This window comes from Nerophis lumbriciformis, linkage group LG01, assembly GCF_033978685.3.
Source record: "Nerophis lumbriciformis linkage group LG01, RoL_Nlum_v2.1, whole genome shotgun sequence".
NCBI lineage: Eukaryota > Metazoa > Chordata > Actinopteri > Syngnathiformes > Syngnathidae > Nerophis > Nerophis lumbriciformis.
The window spans coordinates 40951513-40974864 of record NC_084548.2 but is presented as its reverse complement, the minus strand read 5'-3'; the positions used below and the strand labels follow the sequence as shown (position 1 = coordinate 40974864).

The window sequence follows — 23352 nt, the reverse complement described above, 5'->3', positions numbered from 1 at the left end:
AAAGCTGCAAAACAATTTAAAAGCACACAAATAGAACGATACTTAGCTTTTTCGAAACAGCGAGCAGTCAGCGAGCAGTCACGCACGGTGAACAAGAAACACAAAACTTAAAAACTCAATTATTTACAATCGCAGGCAGGTTTGAGCCCCCCTAAAATAGGCCTAACAACGCCAATGGTTAGACACATGTCACAAGCAGGCAGGTATCTTTAGAAACGGGTCCCCGGGATGCAGCAAACGGGAGACAGAAGGTGAGTGAAATAATATTATTTAATATAACAAAAGAAAACACACTCACCAGGGAGTGGGAAAACGTAATGAGGAGTAGAAAAAAAGCGAAGAAAAGAAGGAGAGTGCAACTAATTAAGGCACAAGACACATAACCTTTTTTGTTGAAAGCAATAGGCATTAGCAGAACAGCAATAGGATAGCAAAGAAGTGCAAATGACAATGAACCAACACTGTCAGTGAGACCGCGCCCGGCTTAAATAGGAGACTGATTGAAAATCGGGTGCAGGCGTGTCCCGGTTGCCAGTGAGGCAGCAGGTGTGGAAGCCTGTGCACGGCACAAGGAATTAAATATACAAATTGAGAGCACAGGACAGGAACTTAAAAAAACACACAGAGAAAAAGCAAACATAAGTCCAAAATAGTCACCAGGGGGTGACAACATCCTTATTATTGTATGTTGAAAATCATGTCCAAACTGAAGTATGCTTGGACATTTTTTTAACCACGCAATCGAACTGTTCCACAGTTTTTTAACTCCACAAATAGGAACACAGAAGCTTCTTCTTGTGTTTGTATCCTGAATTATAAGATTGAGTATACCCCTTAAAATAATATAAATACTTTTTTAAACAATAACAGTATTTGGACAAAGTAACATAACTGTAAATATAACCATATTTTTTTGGAAACTTCCCTAGATAACTGCCTGAAGTCTGAAGCCCATCACCAAATGGCCAAATTCTGAAACTTTGCCACCTTCTCTTGTTGATAACATGATGCTAACAGAAGTAACTAGATTCATTTTGAGGTGCTCACATTCATACAAATGATAAAAACATGAACAACATTTCATGATGCAGATGGATAATGGTCTTTATATAATGAAAGCAACTCAAGACTTTTTGAAGGCAATCTTTAATTGTAAAGCCAATCTCTGGACAATACAACATTATTTTCACTTATCAAACTAAAAAAGTGGAGGCAGCACGACCCAGACACAATTAAGTGAATATGGCTGCAGTGATGGCACTTACAATTTAGTGCTGCCAATGGGCTCCAGACTCAGAGGTGGGTAGTAACGCGCTACATTTACTCCGTTACATCTACTTGAGTAACTTTTGGGATAAATTGTACTTCTAAGAGTAGTTTTAATGCAACATACTTTTACTTTTACTTAAGTATATTTATAGAGAAGGAACGCTACTTTTACTCCGCTACTTTTACTCCGCTACTTTTACTCCGCTACTTTTACTCCGCTACTTTTATCTACATTCAGCTCGCTACTCGCTACTAATTTTTATCCATCTGTTAATGCACGCTTTGTTTGTTTTGGTCTGTCAGACGGACCTTCAAAGTGCCTGCCTTACTGGTGACGTTCACTCCGTTCCACCAATCAGATGTAGTCACTGGTGACGTTGGACCAATCAAACAGAGCCAGGTGGTCACATGACCTGACTTAAACAAGTTGAAAAACTTATTGGGGTGTTACCATTTAGTGGTCAATTGTACGGAATATGTACTGTACTGTGCAATCTACTAATAAAAGTTCCAATCAATCAATCAAAAGTGTGAAGGAAAAAAGATACTTTTTTATTTCAACCGTACATCCCGTCAAAAGCCTAAAGACTGACTGCACAGTTCCTGTCTTCACAATAAAAGTGCCGCTCCATCGCGCCTGCGCTTTCAAAACAAGAGTCTCCGAAAGCCAGCGCAAACAAGCTAGCAAGCTAAGGAGTTTGACGCCAAAATATTTCTTGTAAAGTGTATTAAAAACGAATATGGAAGCTGTACAAATAAGATGCCAAAAACCCACCACTTTCATGTGGTATTAGAAAGAAAGGAGGAACTTTTCTTCTCTTCCATTTGAAAACGTGGACGTTATCATCACTACTGTCTGATTACAATCAACGCAAGTCATCAGAATCAGGTAATACACCAACTTATATTCTAGTCTTCATGAAAGAAAGGAATCTATATGTTAAACATGCATGTATATTCATTAAAACATCTTTAACATGTAAACAAAAACAGCAAAATAAATACATATAAATTATGTACTGTATATGTCAATGTATATGTATGTATATATCAATGTATATGTATGTATATATATATATATATATATATATATATATATATATATATATATATATATATATATATATATATATATATGTGTGTGTGTGTGTATGTTACTCATCAGTTACTCAGTACTTGAGTAGTTTTTTCACAACATACTTTTTACTTTTACTCAAGTAAATATTTGGGTGACTACTCCTTACTTTTTCTTGAGTAATAAATCTCTAAAGTAACAGTACTCTTACTTGAGTACAATTTCTGGCTACTCTACCCACCTCTGTCCAGACTTCAAACAAACATCAAGTCCCAGGAGTGAGTAATGTGGGCAAAGATACATTTTTCTGCACTCCTGTTTGCCGAAATCAGTTAATGACCTTTTTGTGGCAGCATCAAAGCAGATTCCTCTTTTAGAGGTATGACAAAGCTTTAGAGATGTGAGAGCAGACTCAGTGTTTGAGCAGGAAAAAGGAAAAGTGAATTTCAGCCCAATACTCCATGGCCTTAATCTGCAGGATTAGCGCGTAGGGGAACTTTAGTCCGGTGGGTTTTTGTCTTCATGCAAGTTCATCTAAATAAGGCAGAGTCCTACTTGTTGTACGCATCAAATTGTGTGTACGTGTCACAAATGTCTTCAAACCAGAACAGGTGTGATGGAGCGAATGAGCAGCAGCTTTGTGAGCCACATGTGCAGTAGCGTCCAGCAGACCGGATGGAGGGAGGGGATGTGGAGGGAAGTGCACACGGGTTAAGAGCTAAAGCGGCTTGGCCCAGATGAAGCGGGATCTCGGGCTCTCATAGACTCTCAGTCTGCCAATCAAAGTCAAGCCAACAGCCCACTCTCGCTGACATGGTGAAGACAAGTATGCTAGATGTACATGTACAGTTTATAAAATAGCTAATGGTGGATTTGCTCAAAGCATGCATTATTATAGAATACTACCACACACAAAAGTACTGTCATACACATCTTTACACCACTCAGTTTGCTCCAAATCTTGATGACATTTCCTCCAATGGTTTACTTGGAATTTTATCAGGAAGGCTCTTTTTTCCTCCAGACACACTTTGGTAGAATATCCTCTTACCAATGGTTATCTACATGGCTTACCTGGGCTGAAGCTCCAAACTGTTTCCACAAGGTTGGGAGCATGGAATTGTCCAAAATGTTTTGGTATCCTGGAGCATTCAAAGTTCCTTTCACTGGAACTAAGGGGCCAAGCCCAACTCCTGAAAAACAAACCCACATCAAAATTCCTCCTCCACCAAATTTCACACTGGGCACAATGTAGTTCGAAATGTACCGTTCTCCTGGCAACCTCCAAGACCCGATTTTGATGTCGAAATGCAATAATTGGTGTTCATAGCTGTCAATCACAGACAGCTCTGCTTTGTGTAGCGAATGTGTACTATCTCTCTATGTTGTTTTTTCCTACTACTCCCAGCAGGGGAGTACAAACCCAGGTTGCCGGTGTGAGAGGCCAGCGTCCTGTCTTCTGAGCTAAAAGCACAAGCAATCTCCCTGACCGCCAGCGTTGTTCTTGAATTGACTAGCCTCTGTTACTGCTGTGTTATGCGCCTGTCAAAAGGGAGATGTTTTCATGAACAAAATATTTTTTTTAAATGGATGATCATTTTGCATTGTTGCTGCTTTGTTGTGTAAAATCATGATTATTTTTTTTTCAAACAGTGTTTTCAGAGTTGAGTGGGGCAGGGTATTGAGGTTTAACATAACATGTTCTTAGCTCAGACTTCAATCAATCAATCAATGTTTATTTATATAGCCCTAAATCACAAGTGTCTCAAAGGGCTGCACAAGCCACAACGACATCCTCGGTACAGAGCCCAAAGAAGAACTGAGGGCCATTGTCAGAGTGAAAAGTGAGGGAAACACCATGATGTGAGTACATTGACCTTAGATGGACTATAACATCTGTGAACCTAGATGGGCTGACTTGTGCTATTTCCACATATCTGGAAAGATAGTCCACCACTAACAGGTAGGTTTTCTCTCTCAAGGTGAATAGATTAGCTCCTAACTTTTGCAAGGACCCATCTGGGAGTTCGGTCGGCAGTAGAGGTTCTCTTGAATTAACCTTTTATTTGATGCATTCTCTGCAGTTGAGCACTAGCTTTTTTATCAGGCTGCTCAGTTTAGGCCACCACACTGTCTGGCTTGCACGCTCTCTGTACTTAACCACCCCCTGGTGCCCCTCATGTGTCTTGTCCAGAACATCATTCCTCATGTTCGCAGGAATCACTAATCTTGTGCCACGCAGGAACAAACTGTTGTGCTCACTCAGGTTTGCCCTCTCCTGCCAGTAAAGTTTGACCGGGCCCTGTAATTGAGTTCTGTCTGGCCAGCCCTCAACACAGTAGGCTACTTCATGATCCACACTTTATGATCCGCACACAGATACTGTCGGCACACAGCTGTTCTTGGAGCTCGGTTAGATACTTGTTACTTGTAGGAAGACTGTCTATCACAGAGTCAACGTAGATATTGGTATCTTCCATCTGGTCGGTGTCAGTTCTTGTCATGCTGTTTTTGAGCGGGGCACGGGAGAGTGTGTCAGCAGTTTTGAGGCTCTTTCCAGTCATGTATGCAATTGTGTAAGAGTACCTCATTAAGTGCATCCTGAATCTTGGTATTCTAGGTCGCAGCTCATCCAGTGCCTTCCCAACCAGTAGGCTCCTGTTCGTTGTTTGAGTCTAAATTGCAGAGTCTTTTAGGAATGGTTGAAAGGACAGTGTTGTATGTGGGAGATAGGTGGTGCAGGATTGCTCGTTTGCATCAAAATAGTTGTTTTTCTCACTGCAATAGGGCGAAACCATCCGTGCCCAGGCAAACCCTCCACGTTTTTGAAGTGCAAATATTTGGGGTTTTGGCACGAGCCACGAGACAAGTCTCAGACTAGATCTGACCAATCTAAGTCAATGAGCATAAACTGATGAAGCCTACTTGGATGAGAAGCGAAACGTCTTCTAAGACAAACCAAACAGTCCAGTTGCGATCGATTGAATGCCCTGAGGTTACAATGACCTGGATGAATCAGAACATTCATAAAGAGATATAAATAAAATTAACAAAAGACTAGTGAACAACTATTGTGTTGCTTTTGACATGACATACCATGTCATTGTGTTTATTACTAGAACACATTACACATAAAGCTCTTTGGAAAGTTTCTCTCACAAATAAAACAAACTTAATATTCATTCATCTGTTGACACAAATTGACGTCCTCCTTTATTTTATTATTGAGCTATGGTGCACATTTTACAGTAAAATGCTGTCATCTTGGTATCTAGTACCGAGGCACAGATGGATTTATCATATCCCCAAAACCCTTATTCTCCTCAACACTAGGATCTCAAGTCTTTAAAGGGGACCTATGATGGTTTTTGTCTTTTCTGACTTACACTTGTGTTAAACAGTGCCAAAGCCGTCAAATCATAAGGTTCATACATTTGCACGTGAGCTTCCACGTAGTTTTGGATGCCCTTGAACACTGTGTGTTGCAGTCTGGCTACATTGTGATGTCACAGCAAGGCAAATGTACTTATTTATACAGTAAGTAAAGCTACCAGCCAGAGGGGGGTGAGCATTGTATGAGGCTAGCTAGGTTTGAGGAAACATAAGAGAAAGTAGGATAAAGTATTATTTTCATCTAATCGTAGCATGTGTATAATAACACTGTCGTGTGACATGCAGATACTGTAACAGCAGCTAAAAGCAGCTGTTATCTCATCCGTCGAGCTCGTCTACAGCCAGGTGCTGCGAGTTCCACAGGATTTCATTCTGGTGGCCAATGCACCCTGGTCTTCCCTGCAGCGTCTCTAGGTCACAGCATGGTATGCCTCCTTGTCGGGTGCCCCCCAGTCTGCCCTTGGTGGAATTTGTTTTTATTCATCACAACGCCACCGTGGACCCTTGGGCCCCCCTTACGACAGGTCGCTTAAGGTCTACAACACGGTGATAAGAGCATGGTCATGGACATTGGGGGAAGACCTGAAAAATAATAAGACCATCCTCTGCCGTGACTCGTTTAGAAGTTGCAGTCCATCTTTGCGAAAGTATTTTCTTCTGGTTTATAAGTAAAACGTCCATTAAAAGTAAACTGAGGATTGTAAATGATTAATTCCAGTGTAGACAAAGATCTCGATGTTGTGGTTGTCGTCTATCGTCATTCTTCACAAGAAGGAAAAACAATATTTAGTCACCCACAGCTGTAGTTGTTCCTTCTGGAGACACGGCCACTTAGTGTGGAAGAGAATTATAAGTCTGGTAACCCCCCCACACCAGGCTTCAGCCTCATTTGTAGGTATATTTGAGCTCATTTAAATTCCTTTACTTATGTCCTCTGTATATATAATTTATATTTGCATGTCTCATTACACATTATCTGTATGTAATATTTGCTGCATTTCTGATAGTTGTTTGTGTGTCATTTTGTTACAGACCGCAGCAAACGTTACGCATCATGCCAAAGATTGTAATAAATCCATTAGAAGAAGACAGCCTGTCGTTTTCTTTAACTTGCACACACACACATCTATACATTTGGTCATTCTAAGCCTGTAATTCAGTGTGTGAATGTGTGTGTGAATGGGTAAATGTGGAAATACTGTCAAAGCGCTTTGAGTACCTTGAAGGTAGAAAAGCGCTATACAAGTATAACCCATTTATCATTTATATTATTTAATTTCCAGGAGTAATCTCACCCTCTGAGAAGCCTCCGTTTTACTAATGTTTTCTAATGTTGTAAAAATTCGAGAATAATTATTAAATTTCAACATTTCTATCAACAAAGATTTGCGTCAGCCTGCGACACACGTTCCTTGTTTTCTGCTCAACATGGGTCCAGGCAGGTGGCTGTTGCAAACAAAACAAATATAGACACTTACATCATGTGTTCCCTAAATAAGACTTATAAAAGGCTTGTATTTTTTGCGGCTCCAGACAGATTAGTTTTTTGTACTTTTGGTCCAATATTGCTCTTTCAACATTTTGTGTTGCCGACCCCTGCCCTAACCGAACCCTCCATTCTCCTGTGGAACATCAGGGAGGGCCACATTATGCAGAGAATATCATGACTGCACAGTTCGCTGTGATGTAACATATAAATTAAAGAGCGGGGAGCGTTTTTTTCAATATTCTACCTTAAAAGGGCCATTCAGTTTTGGCAGTGCAATCTTTATCACCAGGGTTAAAAGGGTTGCACGCACTCAATTCATTGATTTATTCATCCATCCATCCATCCATCCATCCATCCTCTTCCGCGGGGGAAGCAGCCTAAGCAGGAAAGCCCAGACTTCCCTCTCCCCAGCCACTTCGTCCAGCTCTTCCTGTGGGACCCCGAGGCGTTCCCAGGCCAGCCGGGAGACATAGTCTTCCCAACGTGTCCTGGGTCTTCCCCGCGGCCTCCTACCGGTCGGACGTGCCCTAAACACCTCCCTAGGGAGGCGTTCGGGTGGCATCCTGACCAGATGCCCGAACCACCTCATCTGGCTCCTGTCGATGTGGAGGAGCAGCGGCTTTACTTTGAGCTCCCCCCGGATGGCAGAGCTTCTCACCCTATCTCTAAGGGAGAGCCCAGCCACCCGGCGGAGGAAAATCATTTCGGCCGCTTGTACCCGTGATCTTGTCCTTTCGGTCATAACCCAAAGCTCATGACCATAGGTGAGGATGGGAACGTAGATCGACCGGTAAATTGAGAGCTTTGCCTTCCGGCTCAGCTCCTTCTTCACCACAACAGATCGATACAGCGTACGCATTACTGAAGACACCGCACCGATCCGCCTGTCGATCTCACGATCCACTCTTCCCTCACTCGTGAACAAGACTCCGAGGTACTTGAACTCCTCCACTTGGGGCAAGATCTCCTCCCCAACCCGGAGATGGCACTCCACCCTTTTCCGGGCGAGAACCATGGACTCGGACTTGGAGGTGCTGATTCTCATCCCAGTCGCTTCACACTCGGCTGCGAACCGATCCAGCGAGAGCTGAAGATCCTGGTCAGATGAAGCCATCAGGACCACATCATCTGCAAAAAGCAGAGACCTAATCCTGCAGCCACCAAACCAGATCCCCTCAACGCCTTGACTGCGCCTAGAAATTCTGTCCATAAAAGTTATGAACAGAATCGGTGACAAAGGGCAGCCTTGGCGGAGTCCAACCCTCACTGGAAACGTGTCCGACTTACTGCCGGCAATGCGGACCAAGCTCTGGCACTGAGCATACAGGGAGCAAACTGCCACAATCAGACAGTCCGATACCCCATACTCCCTGAGCACTCCCCACAGGACTTCCCGAGGGACACGGTCGAATGCCTTCTCCAAGTCCACAAAACACATGTAGACTGGTTGGGCAAACTCCCATGCACCCTCAAGGACCCTGCCGAGAGTATAGAGCTGGTCCACAGTTCCACGACCAGGACGAAAACCACACTGTTCCTCCTGAATCCGAGGTTCAACTATCCGGCGTAGCCTCCTCTCCAGTACACCCGAATAGACCTTACCGGGAAGGCTGAGGAGTGTGATCCCACAATAGTTAGAACACACCCTTCGGTTCCCCTTCTTAAAGAGAGGAACCACCACCCCGGTCTGCCAATCCAGAGGTACCGCCCCCGATGTCCACACGATGCTGCAGAGTCTTGTCAACCAAGACAGCCCCACAGCATCCAGAGCCTTAAGGAACTCCGGGCGGATCTCATCTACCCCCGGGGCCTTGCCACCGAGGAGCTTTTTAACTACCTCAGCAACCTCAGCCCCAGAAATAGGAGAGCCCACCACAGACTCCCCAGGCACTGCTTCCTCATAGGAAGACGTGTTGGTGGGATTGAGGAGGTCTTCGAAGTATTCCCTCCACCGATCCACTACATCCGCAGTCGAGGTCAGCAGAACACCATCCTCGCCATACACGGTGTTGATAGTGCACTGCTTCCCCTTCCTGAGGCGGCGGATGGTGGTCCAGAATTGCTTCGAAGCCGTCCGGAAGTCGCTTTCCATGGCTTCCCCGAACTCCTCCCATGTCCGAGTTTTTGCCTCTGCGACCGCTGAAGCCGTCATTGATTTATATTCCTAAATTTCAAGTATAACGATCTCTGCTCGGCAAGTTTGCCTTCCAGAAGATAGGTATTGATCCAAGATTATTTTAAAAGGGAATCAATCGACTTTATCAATACCTGAAAAAGGAAAACATTGGATTTAAGAACGACAGACTTTATATGAGGTTTAGCACTTTTGAAAATAAGGACGTTAATCGTTTCGTCTATTTGCCCGTCTGTGATGTCATCAAAACAAAAATGGCGGTTAGCTACTGTGGTCAGGAAAGGTCATAACAAACACAAACTCCACAAACGTTTAGCTACAACACGACTGCAAAAGCCACAACAAATACAAAACGACAGAACACAATAGTATAAAGCTACAACTTAACTTTAGGCCACAAAACACGTAACCAACAAAACGGAAGTGACAGCGGAGCAAGTTACGCGATGCACTAACTTCCGGAACATAACATGAAGGGACAACAGCCAAGAAAAAGTAATTTCATCAGAAACAAATAAATACAAAAGATGGATGAAGGAGAGTATGGAAATAAGGAAGCGAGGGGCAAACATCATCAACAGGGAGGAGGGGGCATTAATGCTTCTGCACACCTGGAACAATGTCCGTCATCGGCGACGCCAAGGCAGAAAATGGATTCTGCAAGGTCTGGTCGGGAACTTTATTTAGCAGGTAAATCTACTGTTAAAATGTTGGTTATTGTACTTTTATCGAACATTTGTTGAATGTTGAAAACGACAGCAGAAAGTGTTTCCTCTTGTTAATTCAACCTAAAGTGTTGGTTGCACTTTATTCATATAAGATGTGAATGCATTGGGCCTTTATTGTTGTTTACTTACTTGTTTATATCTATAATTCATTCATATCTACTTCCCTAATAAGAAATAGCAGAAATATAGGAAACTTCACCTGCAGTGTCCAATATCCAGTATTTATTTCACAGTCACAATGCTTGTTTTTTTTTTTTTTTTTTTTGCTAAGATCGATTTCAAGACATTGAATCGTTTCAGATTGTATCGTTCTAAAAAAATGAGACCATAAAACCACAAATATTAAATCGAATATGATTGTTGTTAAAACAATTCATTACACCCCTAATATTTAAACGGAGTACATTTTTAAAAGATATATTACTTTTGGAGAGGTTAAGTGCGGTTTAATTTGCAATCAAACGAACAACTTGCTGACAGACTCAAAAAACAGGTTATAAAAGTGAGTGTTGAGCAAGATGTACGCACATTTTACACCAAAACATATCAAATGCATATTATCTAGACCACAATGAATGTAGATAGAAATCATCATAGATCCAATTTAAGTTATTAACAATTCTCTGTACTTCTCCATGACGCTTCCCCTTTCACTCTCGTAACATTTCGGTTCAATGAGGTGTCATCCAAGGGTCCTCTCAGTGAACCCCTTGATGAATCACTCATTTTGATTGTTCTCGTATCTGGAGTGGAAGGGCAATATATACAACTATATAGAAACACGATGATCTTGCTGTCCTTGCACCAAAGCACATCCATCTGCAGGAGAAAACTGACAGACTGAACAAATTGTGTCCAAAACACAAGTGATGTGCATTAATGCCACTCCAGATGTACCAATCACAGTGAATGGAAACGCTCTCAACTATGTTGAGGACTTTACCTATCTGGGAAGTCTCGTCAGTAAGGACAACTCTGCACAAAAGGACAATAGAGCAAGACTCTGAGAGGCACAGGGTGCTTTTGCTAGGCTACACACCATCTGGCAGTCCAAGCAATATAGTTTAAGAACAAAGGTCCGACTTTACAACAGTAATGTAAAATCTTTATTGTTGTAGGGCTCGGTGTGCTGGCGAGTAACATCCTACGACATGAAAAAAGTCGAAGCCTTCCACAATGGATGCCTCAGGAAACTGTCGAATCTTCTGGCCCGAGAAAATATCCAATGCACATCTATACAAGAAGACCAAGTGCAACAGTGTGGTGCTAGAGATCAAATGCCACCGATTCCAATGGCTTGGGCATGTTCTCAGGATGGACCAAGACCGCATCCCCAAGATCGCACTACGATGGACTCCACCTGGGAAAAGGAAGCAAGGCCAGCCCAAGAACACGTGGCGGTGTACGGTGACAGCTGAGCTGAAGGAGATGAACCTAACCTGGGGCGAGGCACAGCATGTTGCTCAAGACAGGTCCAGTTGGAGGCAGATTGTTGAAGCCTTATGTCCCGTCAGGGACAAAGAGGATTAAGTAAGTAAGTAAGTATATACAAACACATTAATGTGTAGTGCATCCATCTACTTTTTGTCATTTGAGAGAAAGTACTTGCTGTTATGTGCGCACACGGGCAGCAGTCAACCACAACAGGAGAAAGAGTTTTTAAAGTAAACAACTGAAGCCTGCAGCCCATCTGACACACAATTGGCCATAGCCTGGCAGGGATATATGAAAAGAGAGATGCAGTGGAGGGGAAATAACAAAAGTGGAATAAATGAACAGTAATAAAAAGAAATCTTGTCTGCCATCTCAAAAGAATATGAAAAAAGAAGTCTAATCCTCAGGAGGCGGTGCATTGCCATCTCATGTCGCTCGCCCTGCATCCCTTCCTCGTGATGAGATAGACGATGGTGCGTGAGGGAGAGAAAAAGAGGACGGGAGGGAGGAAGAGAGATAATACCTTCTGAATACATGATGAATGTATTGGTTGGGCTTAAACTGACTTGGGGGCGAGCGGTGCACAGACACAGGGGGAGTGCATGTGTCATCAAGCTGGCCATCGCCAATTCTCCCTTACTGCCACCTGAAGTCTGTCAATTGTTCTCCTGAAGAGCATCGCACAAATAACAGAGGATACATAGCCTTTCTCTAATACTAAGAGGTGTGAGTTTGAGGAGGCGAGAGGATGCTCAACAACATGACAACAGACTGCGAGGAGGAAGAGGGGAGCCCCAACAATCAGGGTGAGTGAGGCCTGTGAGAGAGGAATGTGCTGCCATTTGTGTAAGGCGGATGATAGTGTGCACATGTTCTAAGTTAGGAGGGGAAAGGATGATGTGTTTGAAGGCAAGGAGATGATAGATGCTAAAGTGTTGCGATGCCTTCACACGTCGACCAAAAAGCTGCATGTTCACAATATTTGTTCATGATTTGTTAGGTGGTGGTGGCGGTGAAGTTAAGCAGAGGTTTATATTTGTGAAACCATGTCCAAGCAGTTCATGTGGAGAGTATTATAGCTTTTCACTGCTGCTCTCATTCATCTCAGCAGACATAAAGAATGTCCTGCCAGGGGCAATCATTTCCTTTCATAAATGGTACAAAAGCATTTGTATGTGTACTTCATGTACTGCACATGTACACCCAAACATGTCTACCATGCTGTCCTATGTGGCACTTAAACATTTTACCACACACACCGCCAGAATAAAGGCAAAAATGTTTATAAAATTAGGGCTTGCAAAGTTAATGCATGTAATCAATCACAACATTGTATTGCATTAATAATGTATAAACACAGATTGCGTCCACGCAATTGTTTTTGACCGCACTTGCTTCTTTACCCAATCCCCGAACATCAATCAATGTTTATTTATATAGCTCTAAATCACAAGTGTCTCAAAGGGCTGCACAAGCCACAACGACATCCTCGGTACAAAGCCCACATAAAGGCAAGGAAAAACTCACCCCAGTGGGACGTCAATGATGAACATGATGGTGGACACCAGAGGTTAGGGACGCCGTCAAGCTGAAAAAGGAGCCTTATTAAGCATAGATGGCTTGTGGGATTCCTGAAGCAACTGACAGGTACTGGCAGGCCAGTTTCGGCGGTGGTCAGAGCAAAAACTCGGGTTGGGGGGAGTTCTGTGTAGATATGGAGTACGATTTTTTGGGCGTCTTTACAGAGGTGCTCTGTTCAGACCCTTTACAGGGCCGTATTAACCTAAAGGGGGGCTGAGGGAGTTTTGGGCACCACCCCGAAAACACAGTTTGAAAAAAAAAATATTTTACTGAACATCCATTTTAAAAATAATTTTGTTTATGAATACATCCCCTTGGCTAAGGGCTCATGCATGTTACTGTGAGTGAAACAGAGGCCAGTCAACTTCAAGAATAGGGCTGGTGATCTGGGAGATTGCCTGGGCTTTCAGCTCAGTAGTCAGCATGCTCCCCTCTTACACTAGCGACCTTAAGTTCGAGCGCCTCTCGGAGCAATAGGGAAAAAAACAACGCAGCCAAGAGAGAAAGCACAAAATTGCTACATGAAGCTGAGCTGTCTGTGACTGACAGCTAAGAACACCAATCATTGCATTCCAATATCACGAGACGGGACATAGGCCTGGTGGAAGGAATGCTTCAAGGCCCTTCTTTTTTTTTTTTAACGTCCTGTTCATTTACTCAGGAAAATCATATTGTTGATGTAGATGCCTATATCCGCTGTACAGATTTACTTGAAAAAAATAAAAAGAGAAGTGTGGGATACTTCTCTTGTTGCCTTATTTGTATTTGACTTTATCAAATGAATTTATTAAATGTTTGGCGCAGGAGGGTATAGAAAGAAGAAAAAAGGAAGACAGAGGGGGAAATTGCCAAGACAAAAGGGGGATAAGACAGAGACAACAACAACAACAGAACAACATCAGCAAATACGATATGTAGAAATATGATATGATAAGTAATAGCAAAGAGCTAGTTAGTGAAGTAGATTGTAATAACACAGAAGTGAAAATGAACATTATTGCACTACCAATGGAACATTAAAAATACCAATAGAAATAACACTATTGATAATGAATTATAATAATAATTACCTCTATTATTATCAACAATATAATTGTTTCAAATGCAACAATAAATAAATGTAATGAAAACTTGATTTACAAAAGAAAGCAGATAAATGGAGGGGGAGAAAGAGAAGCGGACTACATTTACCTTGTAGATTGTTATAGTAAAAATAGGTTAAGCTTTATCAGTGTGCCGTGTTTTACACAGTTTCCAGTTTTAATATATGTTTAATATGATTATTTGCATGAGTGTATGTATGCTTGTGTATGTAAATTATGTGTACATGTTATGTTTGTAGAGTGAATGTGTTTGTGGCCCTATGTACCGTGTGTATGTACTGTATTTGTGTATGTACGTGCGAGCGTTTGTACCTATGTACGTGCGTATGTAGGTATGAATGAATGTATATATGTAATAATAATTATGTGTATGCGAGTTTGTATGTGTGTTTGTATGTACACTATATTTCTCCCAGTATGTGCGAGAGCCAAAGTACTGCCACAGCCACCCAGGCAGCCCAACCCAAAACCAGGTGCGGTAACCAGGGAAAAAGGGACCACCAGCCGCACGCAGGCAGCCCGGCCAGCGACCGGACTCCCAGAACTGGGTCCAACATGGTGCCGGGCAGGCCATCAGCAGGCCGTAGACAGACCTGCCCGGCAGAGGACAAGGCACGGGAGAAGCAGGAGACAGCCAGCCCCCCCTTCTCCCCCTAAGAAGGGCACAGCGGGGCCCACCCTCGGCCACCCCACTCAAGTCGGCCGCAGAAGGACCATCCAGTACGGAACCACAGGAACCACTTGCCCTACCTGCAGGGACCCAAACAATGGAGATGAAACATCCAGTAACTTCCCTGGCGGATCCTCCCCTTGAGGAAAGAGAGAGAAAATAAAACATAAAAAACAATTACAAAAAATATATAAAAAGGAGAAAAGGAAAGGAGGAGATCACAGACGCCAACACACAAGGCCACTAACCTAGCAGCTGGCCGCCATGCAACACTACAGAATACCACGCAACGCACCGAGGTGCCACAATAGACGCAAGGACCAGACCCAACAGGCCCACACCAAGATGAGCATTTTGAAGGGGGGGGTCGGCGGGATCTTGGTGCCTCAGACACACAGCTCGGCTGCAGGAGCCCAAGATACCAACCCCCGTGGAGCAAGCAGGCCCCCCAAAAACGATATTAATATACATACATATATATACACACACATACACATATGTACATACACATGTATATATTCATATACACATACATATATACACACATACATACATACCTACATATACATACACACATACATACATACACATATATATGTATACAAAACAATAATAATTACATACATACACACACACACATATAAGCTGACAATACCATGGAGACCAGCCAGCGCCAGACCGCTAGTCAGCCCAAACGCCAACACGCAAACAAGAGACATCAACACCAGCCCCCACCAAAAATCTCCACTCCACATGCCAACTTTTAATGCCAGCATTTTAGCCAATGGGATATATTTAGACCAACAATGTATAGATTATGTTACTTTGTAACCTTTGTATGCTCACTCTTCTAACTACACCCACAGTTCAGGATTCATACTGGATTTCAGTACAGCTTCTGCTCTTCAGTTATGAAACCATTTAATTAACCTTTAAACTATTTCAACTTTCAAACAATTTCAAACCATTTCTATATTCCTCTAGAATTTCCGTTCAGCGTTAGCTCTTCAACATTCAAACCATTTCAACATTTAAACTATTCTTACATTCATTCTACATTCCATCAGCATTTCAGTTCAGCATCAGCATTGGAGCCTTCACATGCAGTGTCTTCAGGTATTGCTTCATCGAGTCCCTGTTGCTTTATGGACACCTCCCTGTTCAGGTGTTCCAAGCATGCTCAGCCAGAGGGAGGCCCAGGGGTAGACCAAGGACACTCTGGAGTGATTTGTTCTCACTACTGGCCTGAGAACCTGAGGAGGTGGCCGAAGATCGGGAATCAATTCTGAGCTTTCTTACACAATTTCAAAAAGCCACAAACCAGCTAGTAATAAAGAACAAATGTTGTTTCAATGGCTAATAGTTGTCAGTTTATACAAGACCATAAAATGACACAACGTGCGCTTAATGCAGGGTCTTACAACTGTGTTATGCAAGAGGAGCACATGAATGGACACAAATACTGTACAAAAGAAAAACTGAAAAAAGTCCTATGAAAGGACAAAATGGATCACCTTCAAAGCCAAGTAATGTGAAGCTTGCTTCTGCAAAAGTGTCATTTTTGTCGTTACTTTAATTTAAACTAAACGAGTGTGTGGGTTGCATTTTTGCACACTTGTTTAGATTGTATCATTGTGCCCTTGATGATCTTGATTTGGCCCCTCAGAGAGGTCAGAACTGATAGATTAAAAGGGCTGCCAAGTTTCAGAAAATGACAAGAGTGAGACTTTAGTGGCATGATGCATTGGAAAGAAAATTGTCTTTTTTAACACTGACTCGGCCTGTTTTAATTCTGATTTATACTTAGGACTGATGTCCTCACTTCCAGCAGCTCTCACTGCACTGTGGCCTCCTAATGCCAGTCTTAATAAAATAAAAGTAAAAATACCCATGATTGTCACACACACACTAAGTGTGGCGAAAATATTCTCTGCATTTGACCCATCACCCCCAATGAACCAGAAATTAGAAATTAAAATAATTTCCACTGTTTTCTCTGCTGGCTCTTCTGTCTCATCCTCTGCATCTGTGTTCACAAATTGCATCTTTTCTACAACTCTGTCCTCACTGTCCTCAATCTCTTCTGATCTCTCTTGATCTGCCGGTGTTGCCAACTCCTCAGTAAAGATAGTAGCTATTGGCTGTCACAAAAGTTGATAGATGACATCATTGCCTCATTTGCATAATTGATTACAATAGACATTCTGAGAGAGAGGAATGACGTAGTGGGAGACATAAAAAGTGAGTAAAAAATGCATATTAGGATTAGAGTTGTAAATTAATTTTCTTCTAGTTGCCGTTTTCTTTGTTGTACATCATTAAATCTTAAAGTATCGAAATTGATCGAAAGACTGGAAGATTTTGATATTTACGAACAAACCAAATCAATTGACTGGCTCATTAACATGAACGATGGGTTTGTTTTTATTTTAAGTGTGATAGTGGTGAAACATTTACATTCATTTCACACAGTAAACCAAGGCAGAAACAGCGGCAGCTTTGCACAGTGGGTGTGCGTCTCCTCTCTGATCTGACTTGGTCTTAAAAGTATAATGAAATGTGTCTTCAGTACAAGCTGTCTCAGAGCAGACATTCAGTAGACAGGGGGACTGCCTGTGAGCAAAGGCTTACAGCAGCACCGTTTGTACGTTGAGGACATTAGAGTGATCTGCAGTTTCATGTCCCCAAAACATCCCCAAAAAAGTTGCTAGATTTGTCGCTAGTGGCTTTTGAGAAAGAAAGTCACTAACAGTAGGACAGATAGTAGATTTAGCGAGAAAGTCGCCAAGTTGACAACACTGCGCTGAGGTGTGTGTGAAAGGTAGAGACGCCAAGATCCGCATTACGTGGTTGGCAAGATTGAGGCACAATCATTTATGGATTGGTCTGTGATTGGTTGTTTTGGTCAATCAATCACTTACTCGAACTACGACATGTCACGAGGAAAAAAGTTTATTAATATAGAAAAATATATATATGGAGTGGGGAAATATAAACGTGAGAAATGTTAAGTGTGGCGTGTGAATGGGTTAAACTGCTTTACTCTTTCATGCTCAAAGCGTGAGGCTTGTCAGTTCTGGATTAAATTGTCTTTGGGGGTGTATCACAGAGACATTTACATTACATACCATTATCTGCAGGAAACAAAATCAGCTAGAATGCTGCCTGAATTCAACATTTGAAATGGCTCCTCTTCTAAAAACTAATTTGCCATTAATTCCTTCTCGCTGTGGTACCTGAAACTCAATCAACTCATAAAAGTTGTTCATTACTTAAAAGAAAATTGGGTACAAGTTACCAAACAAGCAGTCAGTGATTATACAGACTATTTAGGATTTTATAGTAAACCTAATTAAGAATAACAAAAGGACGAATAATCAACAATGACGAGGTCAATAAAAAAGAAGAATAAGAATATAAGACCAAATTGAACGATTCAGACAGTAGGTGGAGGACACAAGAGCATGGAAAAAGTTGATTAGTCAATCACAGGAAAAGATAAACTATTAAACTTCAGAAATTTTATAGGAAAGCCAAGATATGCTCTCACCAGGCAGACACAGTATTAATGAACCAAATTACATCAGGCATTGTTTCAAAGGGGTCATATGATTTGTTTTCCATCCACATATAAAACACTTCCTTGCACTCTACATGACGCGTAATTTGGTCAAAATTTTGCATCGATTTTGTTTTACAGAGCATCTTTAAGTTGCTTTCTGTCTGTCTTTTCAGAATGTGCCATTTTGTGGACAGTCTTATTTACGTGCCTCCACTTTGACTGCATCTTCTCCCCGCGATGCATATTGTAGTTTTTAGTGCTTCCATATGGAGTTTACTGACAGATATATGAGAACTATTGTGACGATCTGTCACTTCATTTCGGTTTGTTTCCATGTTTTTGTATTTACTTCCTGTCAGTGCTCTTATTTTGTTATATTTCCTGTTTGTTCCGCTGAGCACTGTTTTCTCCTCACCTGCCGTTGATTGGCAGCCGGTCCACACCTGCTGCCAATCAGCATATGTCTATTTATGTTTTCTCTCGAGCACTCCTCAGGCTCGATGATAGACTCTTTATGTTTGGAACTGTTGTATGCAAGACTGCTACATTTCTCTGTTGATGATCATTAAAATCATCTTACCTGCTCATCCTCCTCCTGGTTCTTGCATCTTGGGGTCACACAAACGGCAGCCATGCGAGTTCCTCACAACTATATTACTTTGTATTAGAAATGGCAACAGCGGGGGATGCATGTGCATGTACGAACTAGTCTACCCCACAACACGGTCGAAAAATATAAGGATCTTTTTGACTACAACGTCAGACTACAACGGCTGATATGCGCTGACATCCCAAATGGAAAAATGTCACAATTTAGGCAAATTCCAAAAGGCTCGTTTGGAGGAAGTATTAAGGAAGGCAAAATGCCTCTATGCCTCAAATTTCCGTGACTTATGCAGATCCAAAATACACAAAAACAGGTACCAATAGGTAAGAAAAGTTGGTTTTGCATAATAGGTCCCCTTTAACTAAACTGCTACTGAATCTATTAAGTTACTCCTGATCAGCATTAGTTATTTCATACAATATTTCTATCAATACTGAAATATTTCTTCAAAGGTGGTCTGATCAAAAGTGTGTCCTGTCTGCATTTGAAACACCCACACAGAGCTACAATGGAATAATCCACTTGGCAGATGTCGCTACAGCTGTTCCACTGGAGTATGAACATGAATCCATTTGTCTGATTGACTGATTGACCCTAACGTTAATACAGCCTGTATACTATTGTAATTTCCTTGAATGAGTCAGGATCAAATGACACCATGATAGATGGACAGATAAATAGACAGTTATAAAGACAGACCGACCGACCGACTGACCGACAGACAGATAGACAGATAGACAGATAGATAGATAGATAGGTTTAACAAAACCCTGTATTTTTTCAAGACAAATTAGTAAATGACATCAGTCACAAACATGTTTTCTATAAACTCATAACATAACAGGCCAGTCTTCAGCACAATCAGAACACAAAATTCCCTTAGGTCCCCCCAAAACAACAAAAGTCTGTAAATTATCCATCAAACTATAAAAAGAAAATTCCACTTATATCCGGGCTTTCACCAAAACTTTTTGGGCTTGGATAACATCGGGGTTGCTACCCTTCTCCATTTGTTTCCTCCTTGTGATCCAAATTGCCAATTTGGCAGAAAACATTTAGCTTTTCTAAATAAAGGGGACAACAAAAATGGCATTATTGGCTTTATTTTAACAAAAATCTTATGGTACATTAAACATACCTTTCTTATTGCAATCAAAGAACAAATTTGGCCTTAAATAAGATAGTGAACATACTAAACAACTTCTCTTTTAGTTGTAAGTAAGCAAACAGAGACTCCTAATTTTGCTGCTCACCTATGCAGTAACATATTGTGTCATTTCCCTTTCTATTATTATGTCAAAAACGGTCAAAAAAATTGATTATAAATCTACTTGTTCATTTATTGTTAATATCTGGTTACTTTCTGTTTTAACATGTTTCTTCTACACTTCTGTTAAGATGTGATAAATACTCATTCTTCTGTTGTTTGGATGCTTTACATTAGTTTTGGATGATATCACAAATTTGGGGATCGATCAGATACCAAGTAGTAGTTTAAAGTCCTCATTTGTCCAGGGACATATTTTCTGAGTTTATAAACATAATATTAATTTTTTTTTAAAGGAAAAAAGTTTTTGTTACGATAAAAAATATTGATGTAATTACTGCAGTATCAACTGGATACGCTCTTGTAATTGGTATCATTACAGTGGAGGTCAGGTATAGATCTCCCCCATGGCATTTGTTTACATTTGGGGAGCACTAGCTTATTGTTAGCGGTAAGCTATTGTATCCTCCTACAGTGTGTAGTGAAGCATGTTTAGCTATTTCTCTTCCTGCAGAGATGATACTTTATTTGTCGCAATGGAGGCAAGGATTAGTGATTTAGAAGTGGCTAAAACACTGCCGACTGCGGATGGACGTTAGCTAGCTAGCCATGTTTTTGAGCACCTCTTGCTGAGCGGTGTTTCAGTGTTTATAGTTTGACCTTTTTCGTTAGTTTTTAAGCCAAAATACATCCATACTCCCTTTCTGTCTACACACCGGGTTTGCATGTAAGTACTCCGTGCGTGTGTGCTAACATGCTCCTCTGCTAGTAAAACTGGAAAAAAAATGGGAACCGGTATTTTTTAGAGGCAGTATAGTACCAGTTTTAATTAAGTAGTACCGCAGTACTTTATTAGAACCAGTATGTACAAACCCCTGGCTCAATGTGTGCTCTGTGTCTGTTCGTAGCTATTGTTCATGTATGCACAAGCCTCCACTGGAGGTCTGTCGTTCTTTTTTCAAGGGGCAATTTGTACAAGGACCTCCAGCTGCCCTTCGGGGAGGAGCCTGGCCCAAAGAACTCGGCCCAGCTCAAGTCCTGTAGTCCTGACAACGCACCGAGATGTAATACCTTCACACAAGTTTGGTAAACAGCTTTCTTCCCACTTGTGTGAAACTTTTCCAGGGGAGGAATTGTAAGGGTGAGCAACTGACCTTCTCCCTTTTGCCACTCCCCCACTGCTGGTGTAATGGCCAGTGAAGTACAACTGTACTCACAACCCTCCTCTCAGTGTTCACCGTTAGTAGGGTTCTGCAGAAAAGCTCTCATTGGTGGTGGTAGGGAGACACAGACCACTGTTTTAATTCTGTTGAGGATTTTGCTTGAAGAGACACACCTAACAATCTTGTTCAGGCAGGCACTCCGTCTTGAAAATGTGAGTGCCTCAGTCAGTCCTAGTGATGGGATCAGCAGTTCTTTTGACTGTACTGAATCACTAGAATCAGTTCCTTAAATTGATTCGTTCAAAAAATTTGTTCACCGAACCCCCCCCCCCCCCAAAAAAAGGAGGGGGGGGGGGGGGGGGGGCGTGCGTAGTACAGTACAGTGCAGACATTCGTGGGAGAAGCAGCAAATAGGGTGAACGCGAGTCCCTGCACAGCTCTGTGCATGCAGTACACCAGGCAGTGAGTGACTGACACAGCGCCACAGTCAGCACAGTTCAGTACGTGAACCTGAATCACTTCTGCAGCAGCAGTTCTGTGTGCAGGTCGGCGAATCACGAATCACTTCTGCAGCAGCAGTTCTGTGTGCAGGTCGGCGAATCACCGAATCACTTCTGCAGCAGCAGTTCTGTGTGCAGGTCGGCGAATCACGAGTCAGTCAGTAACAGATTCCCCAGCGGCAGATCTCGGTGTGTGTCAGTTCGCAAACGACACAAGCCCTCAGCACCCAATGAACGACACGCACAGTGACTGAACGAGAGCCTCAATGTGACGTCCTCCTCCGCGACACAGTCAGTTCTCTGTGTCAGTAGGTTCGCGAGTCCTGTTGTTAAATATGTTTTATTGCACTGAAATGAAAATAAGAAATAAATAAAAGTGGGAAATAAAAAAAATAGTTATAGCCTACTAAAATGCTTGCAATCAACAGTTAAATAAATAGGCCTCGTTTGTTTAGTGCAAAAACAAATATTAAATTAAGAAACCCTTAACAAATGTCAACATAAAAACTAAATGTTCTGTAGCAAAGAAAATGTAAACTTAAATATGCAAACAAAAAGAAAATAAATACCTTCAAAATAAAACAAATAAATTAAGAGCCAGAAATGCCAACATAAAAACTAAATGTTCTGTAGCCTACGGTTAAAAATATAACAAAGAAAATATTAACTTAAATGTGCAAACAAAAAGAAAATAAATAGGCTACCTTAAATAAAACTAAACAAATATTAAACCAAGTGCCAGAAAAGCCAACATTAAAACTAAAATTTCTGTAGCTTACATTTAAAAATATAAAAATGGAAATATCAACTTAAATATGCAATAAAAAAGAAAATAAATAGCTTAAATAATATAAAAATCAAGATAAATAATAGCCTATGTATATGTACATACATTAGTTATTATTTTTATTTTAAATCTTCTCAAACAGCCTGCCCTACACTTTACCCCCCGCCCCTCCCCCTCGTGTCGCTGCTGCTCAGCCTTGCCCTGCACTGACTTTCTTTCTGTCTCCTCTACTCTCATAACTTTATGTGTTGAGATAATGGGGACGGGGCGTGTGTGTGTGTTTGTTTTCATGTGGCTTGAGTCAACATTAGCCGTTAGCTTGGAGAATGAATGGAGAACGGATGCCAATGGCATGAAACATATCCCCGCGACGGGAAGAGAATCACTCGCGGCATTGGGGCAAGCAGAGCAGAGAGCGAGGGCGTTGTCGTTCACTGAGTGATTCATGTCGTTAATCCGCGGTGAACGAATCGTTCGCTCAGTCCCTCCCCCCGCCCCCATGATGAGTAGCTGGCTGCGTCGTTCGTCGACGTCACAGAATGCGCCAGTTCCACTCATACCGGCATGGTCGCGGCGGAGCTCAACTGAAC

At 41.9% G+C, this 23352-nt stretch overlaps 1 protein-coding gene across 2 annotated transcripts in view; it reads left to right on the top strand.

Annotated features, from left to right (window-relative positions):
• The first annotated feature begins 12015 nt into the window (after nucleotides 1-12015).
• slc12a5b (solute carrier family 12 member 5b) overlaps nucleotides 12016-23352 on the top strand; it is a 71435-nt gene continuing 60098 nt past the window's right edge. For both annotated transcript variants that reach the window (XR_009817489.2, XM_061981471.2), the window contains exon 1: nucleotides 12016-12328. Coding sequence is in view for 1 of the 2 variants with exons in the window: in XM_061981471.2 (XP_061837455.1) it covers nucleotides 12271-12328 (58 nt within the window). In the remaining variant the exon portion in view is untranslated. The remainder of the gene's footprint in view (nucleotides 12329-23352) is intronic.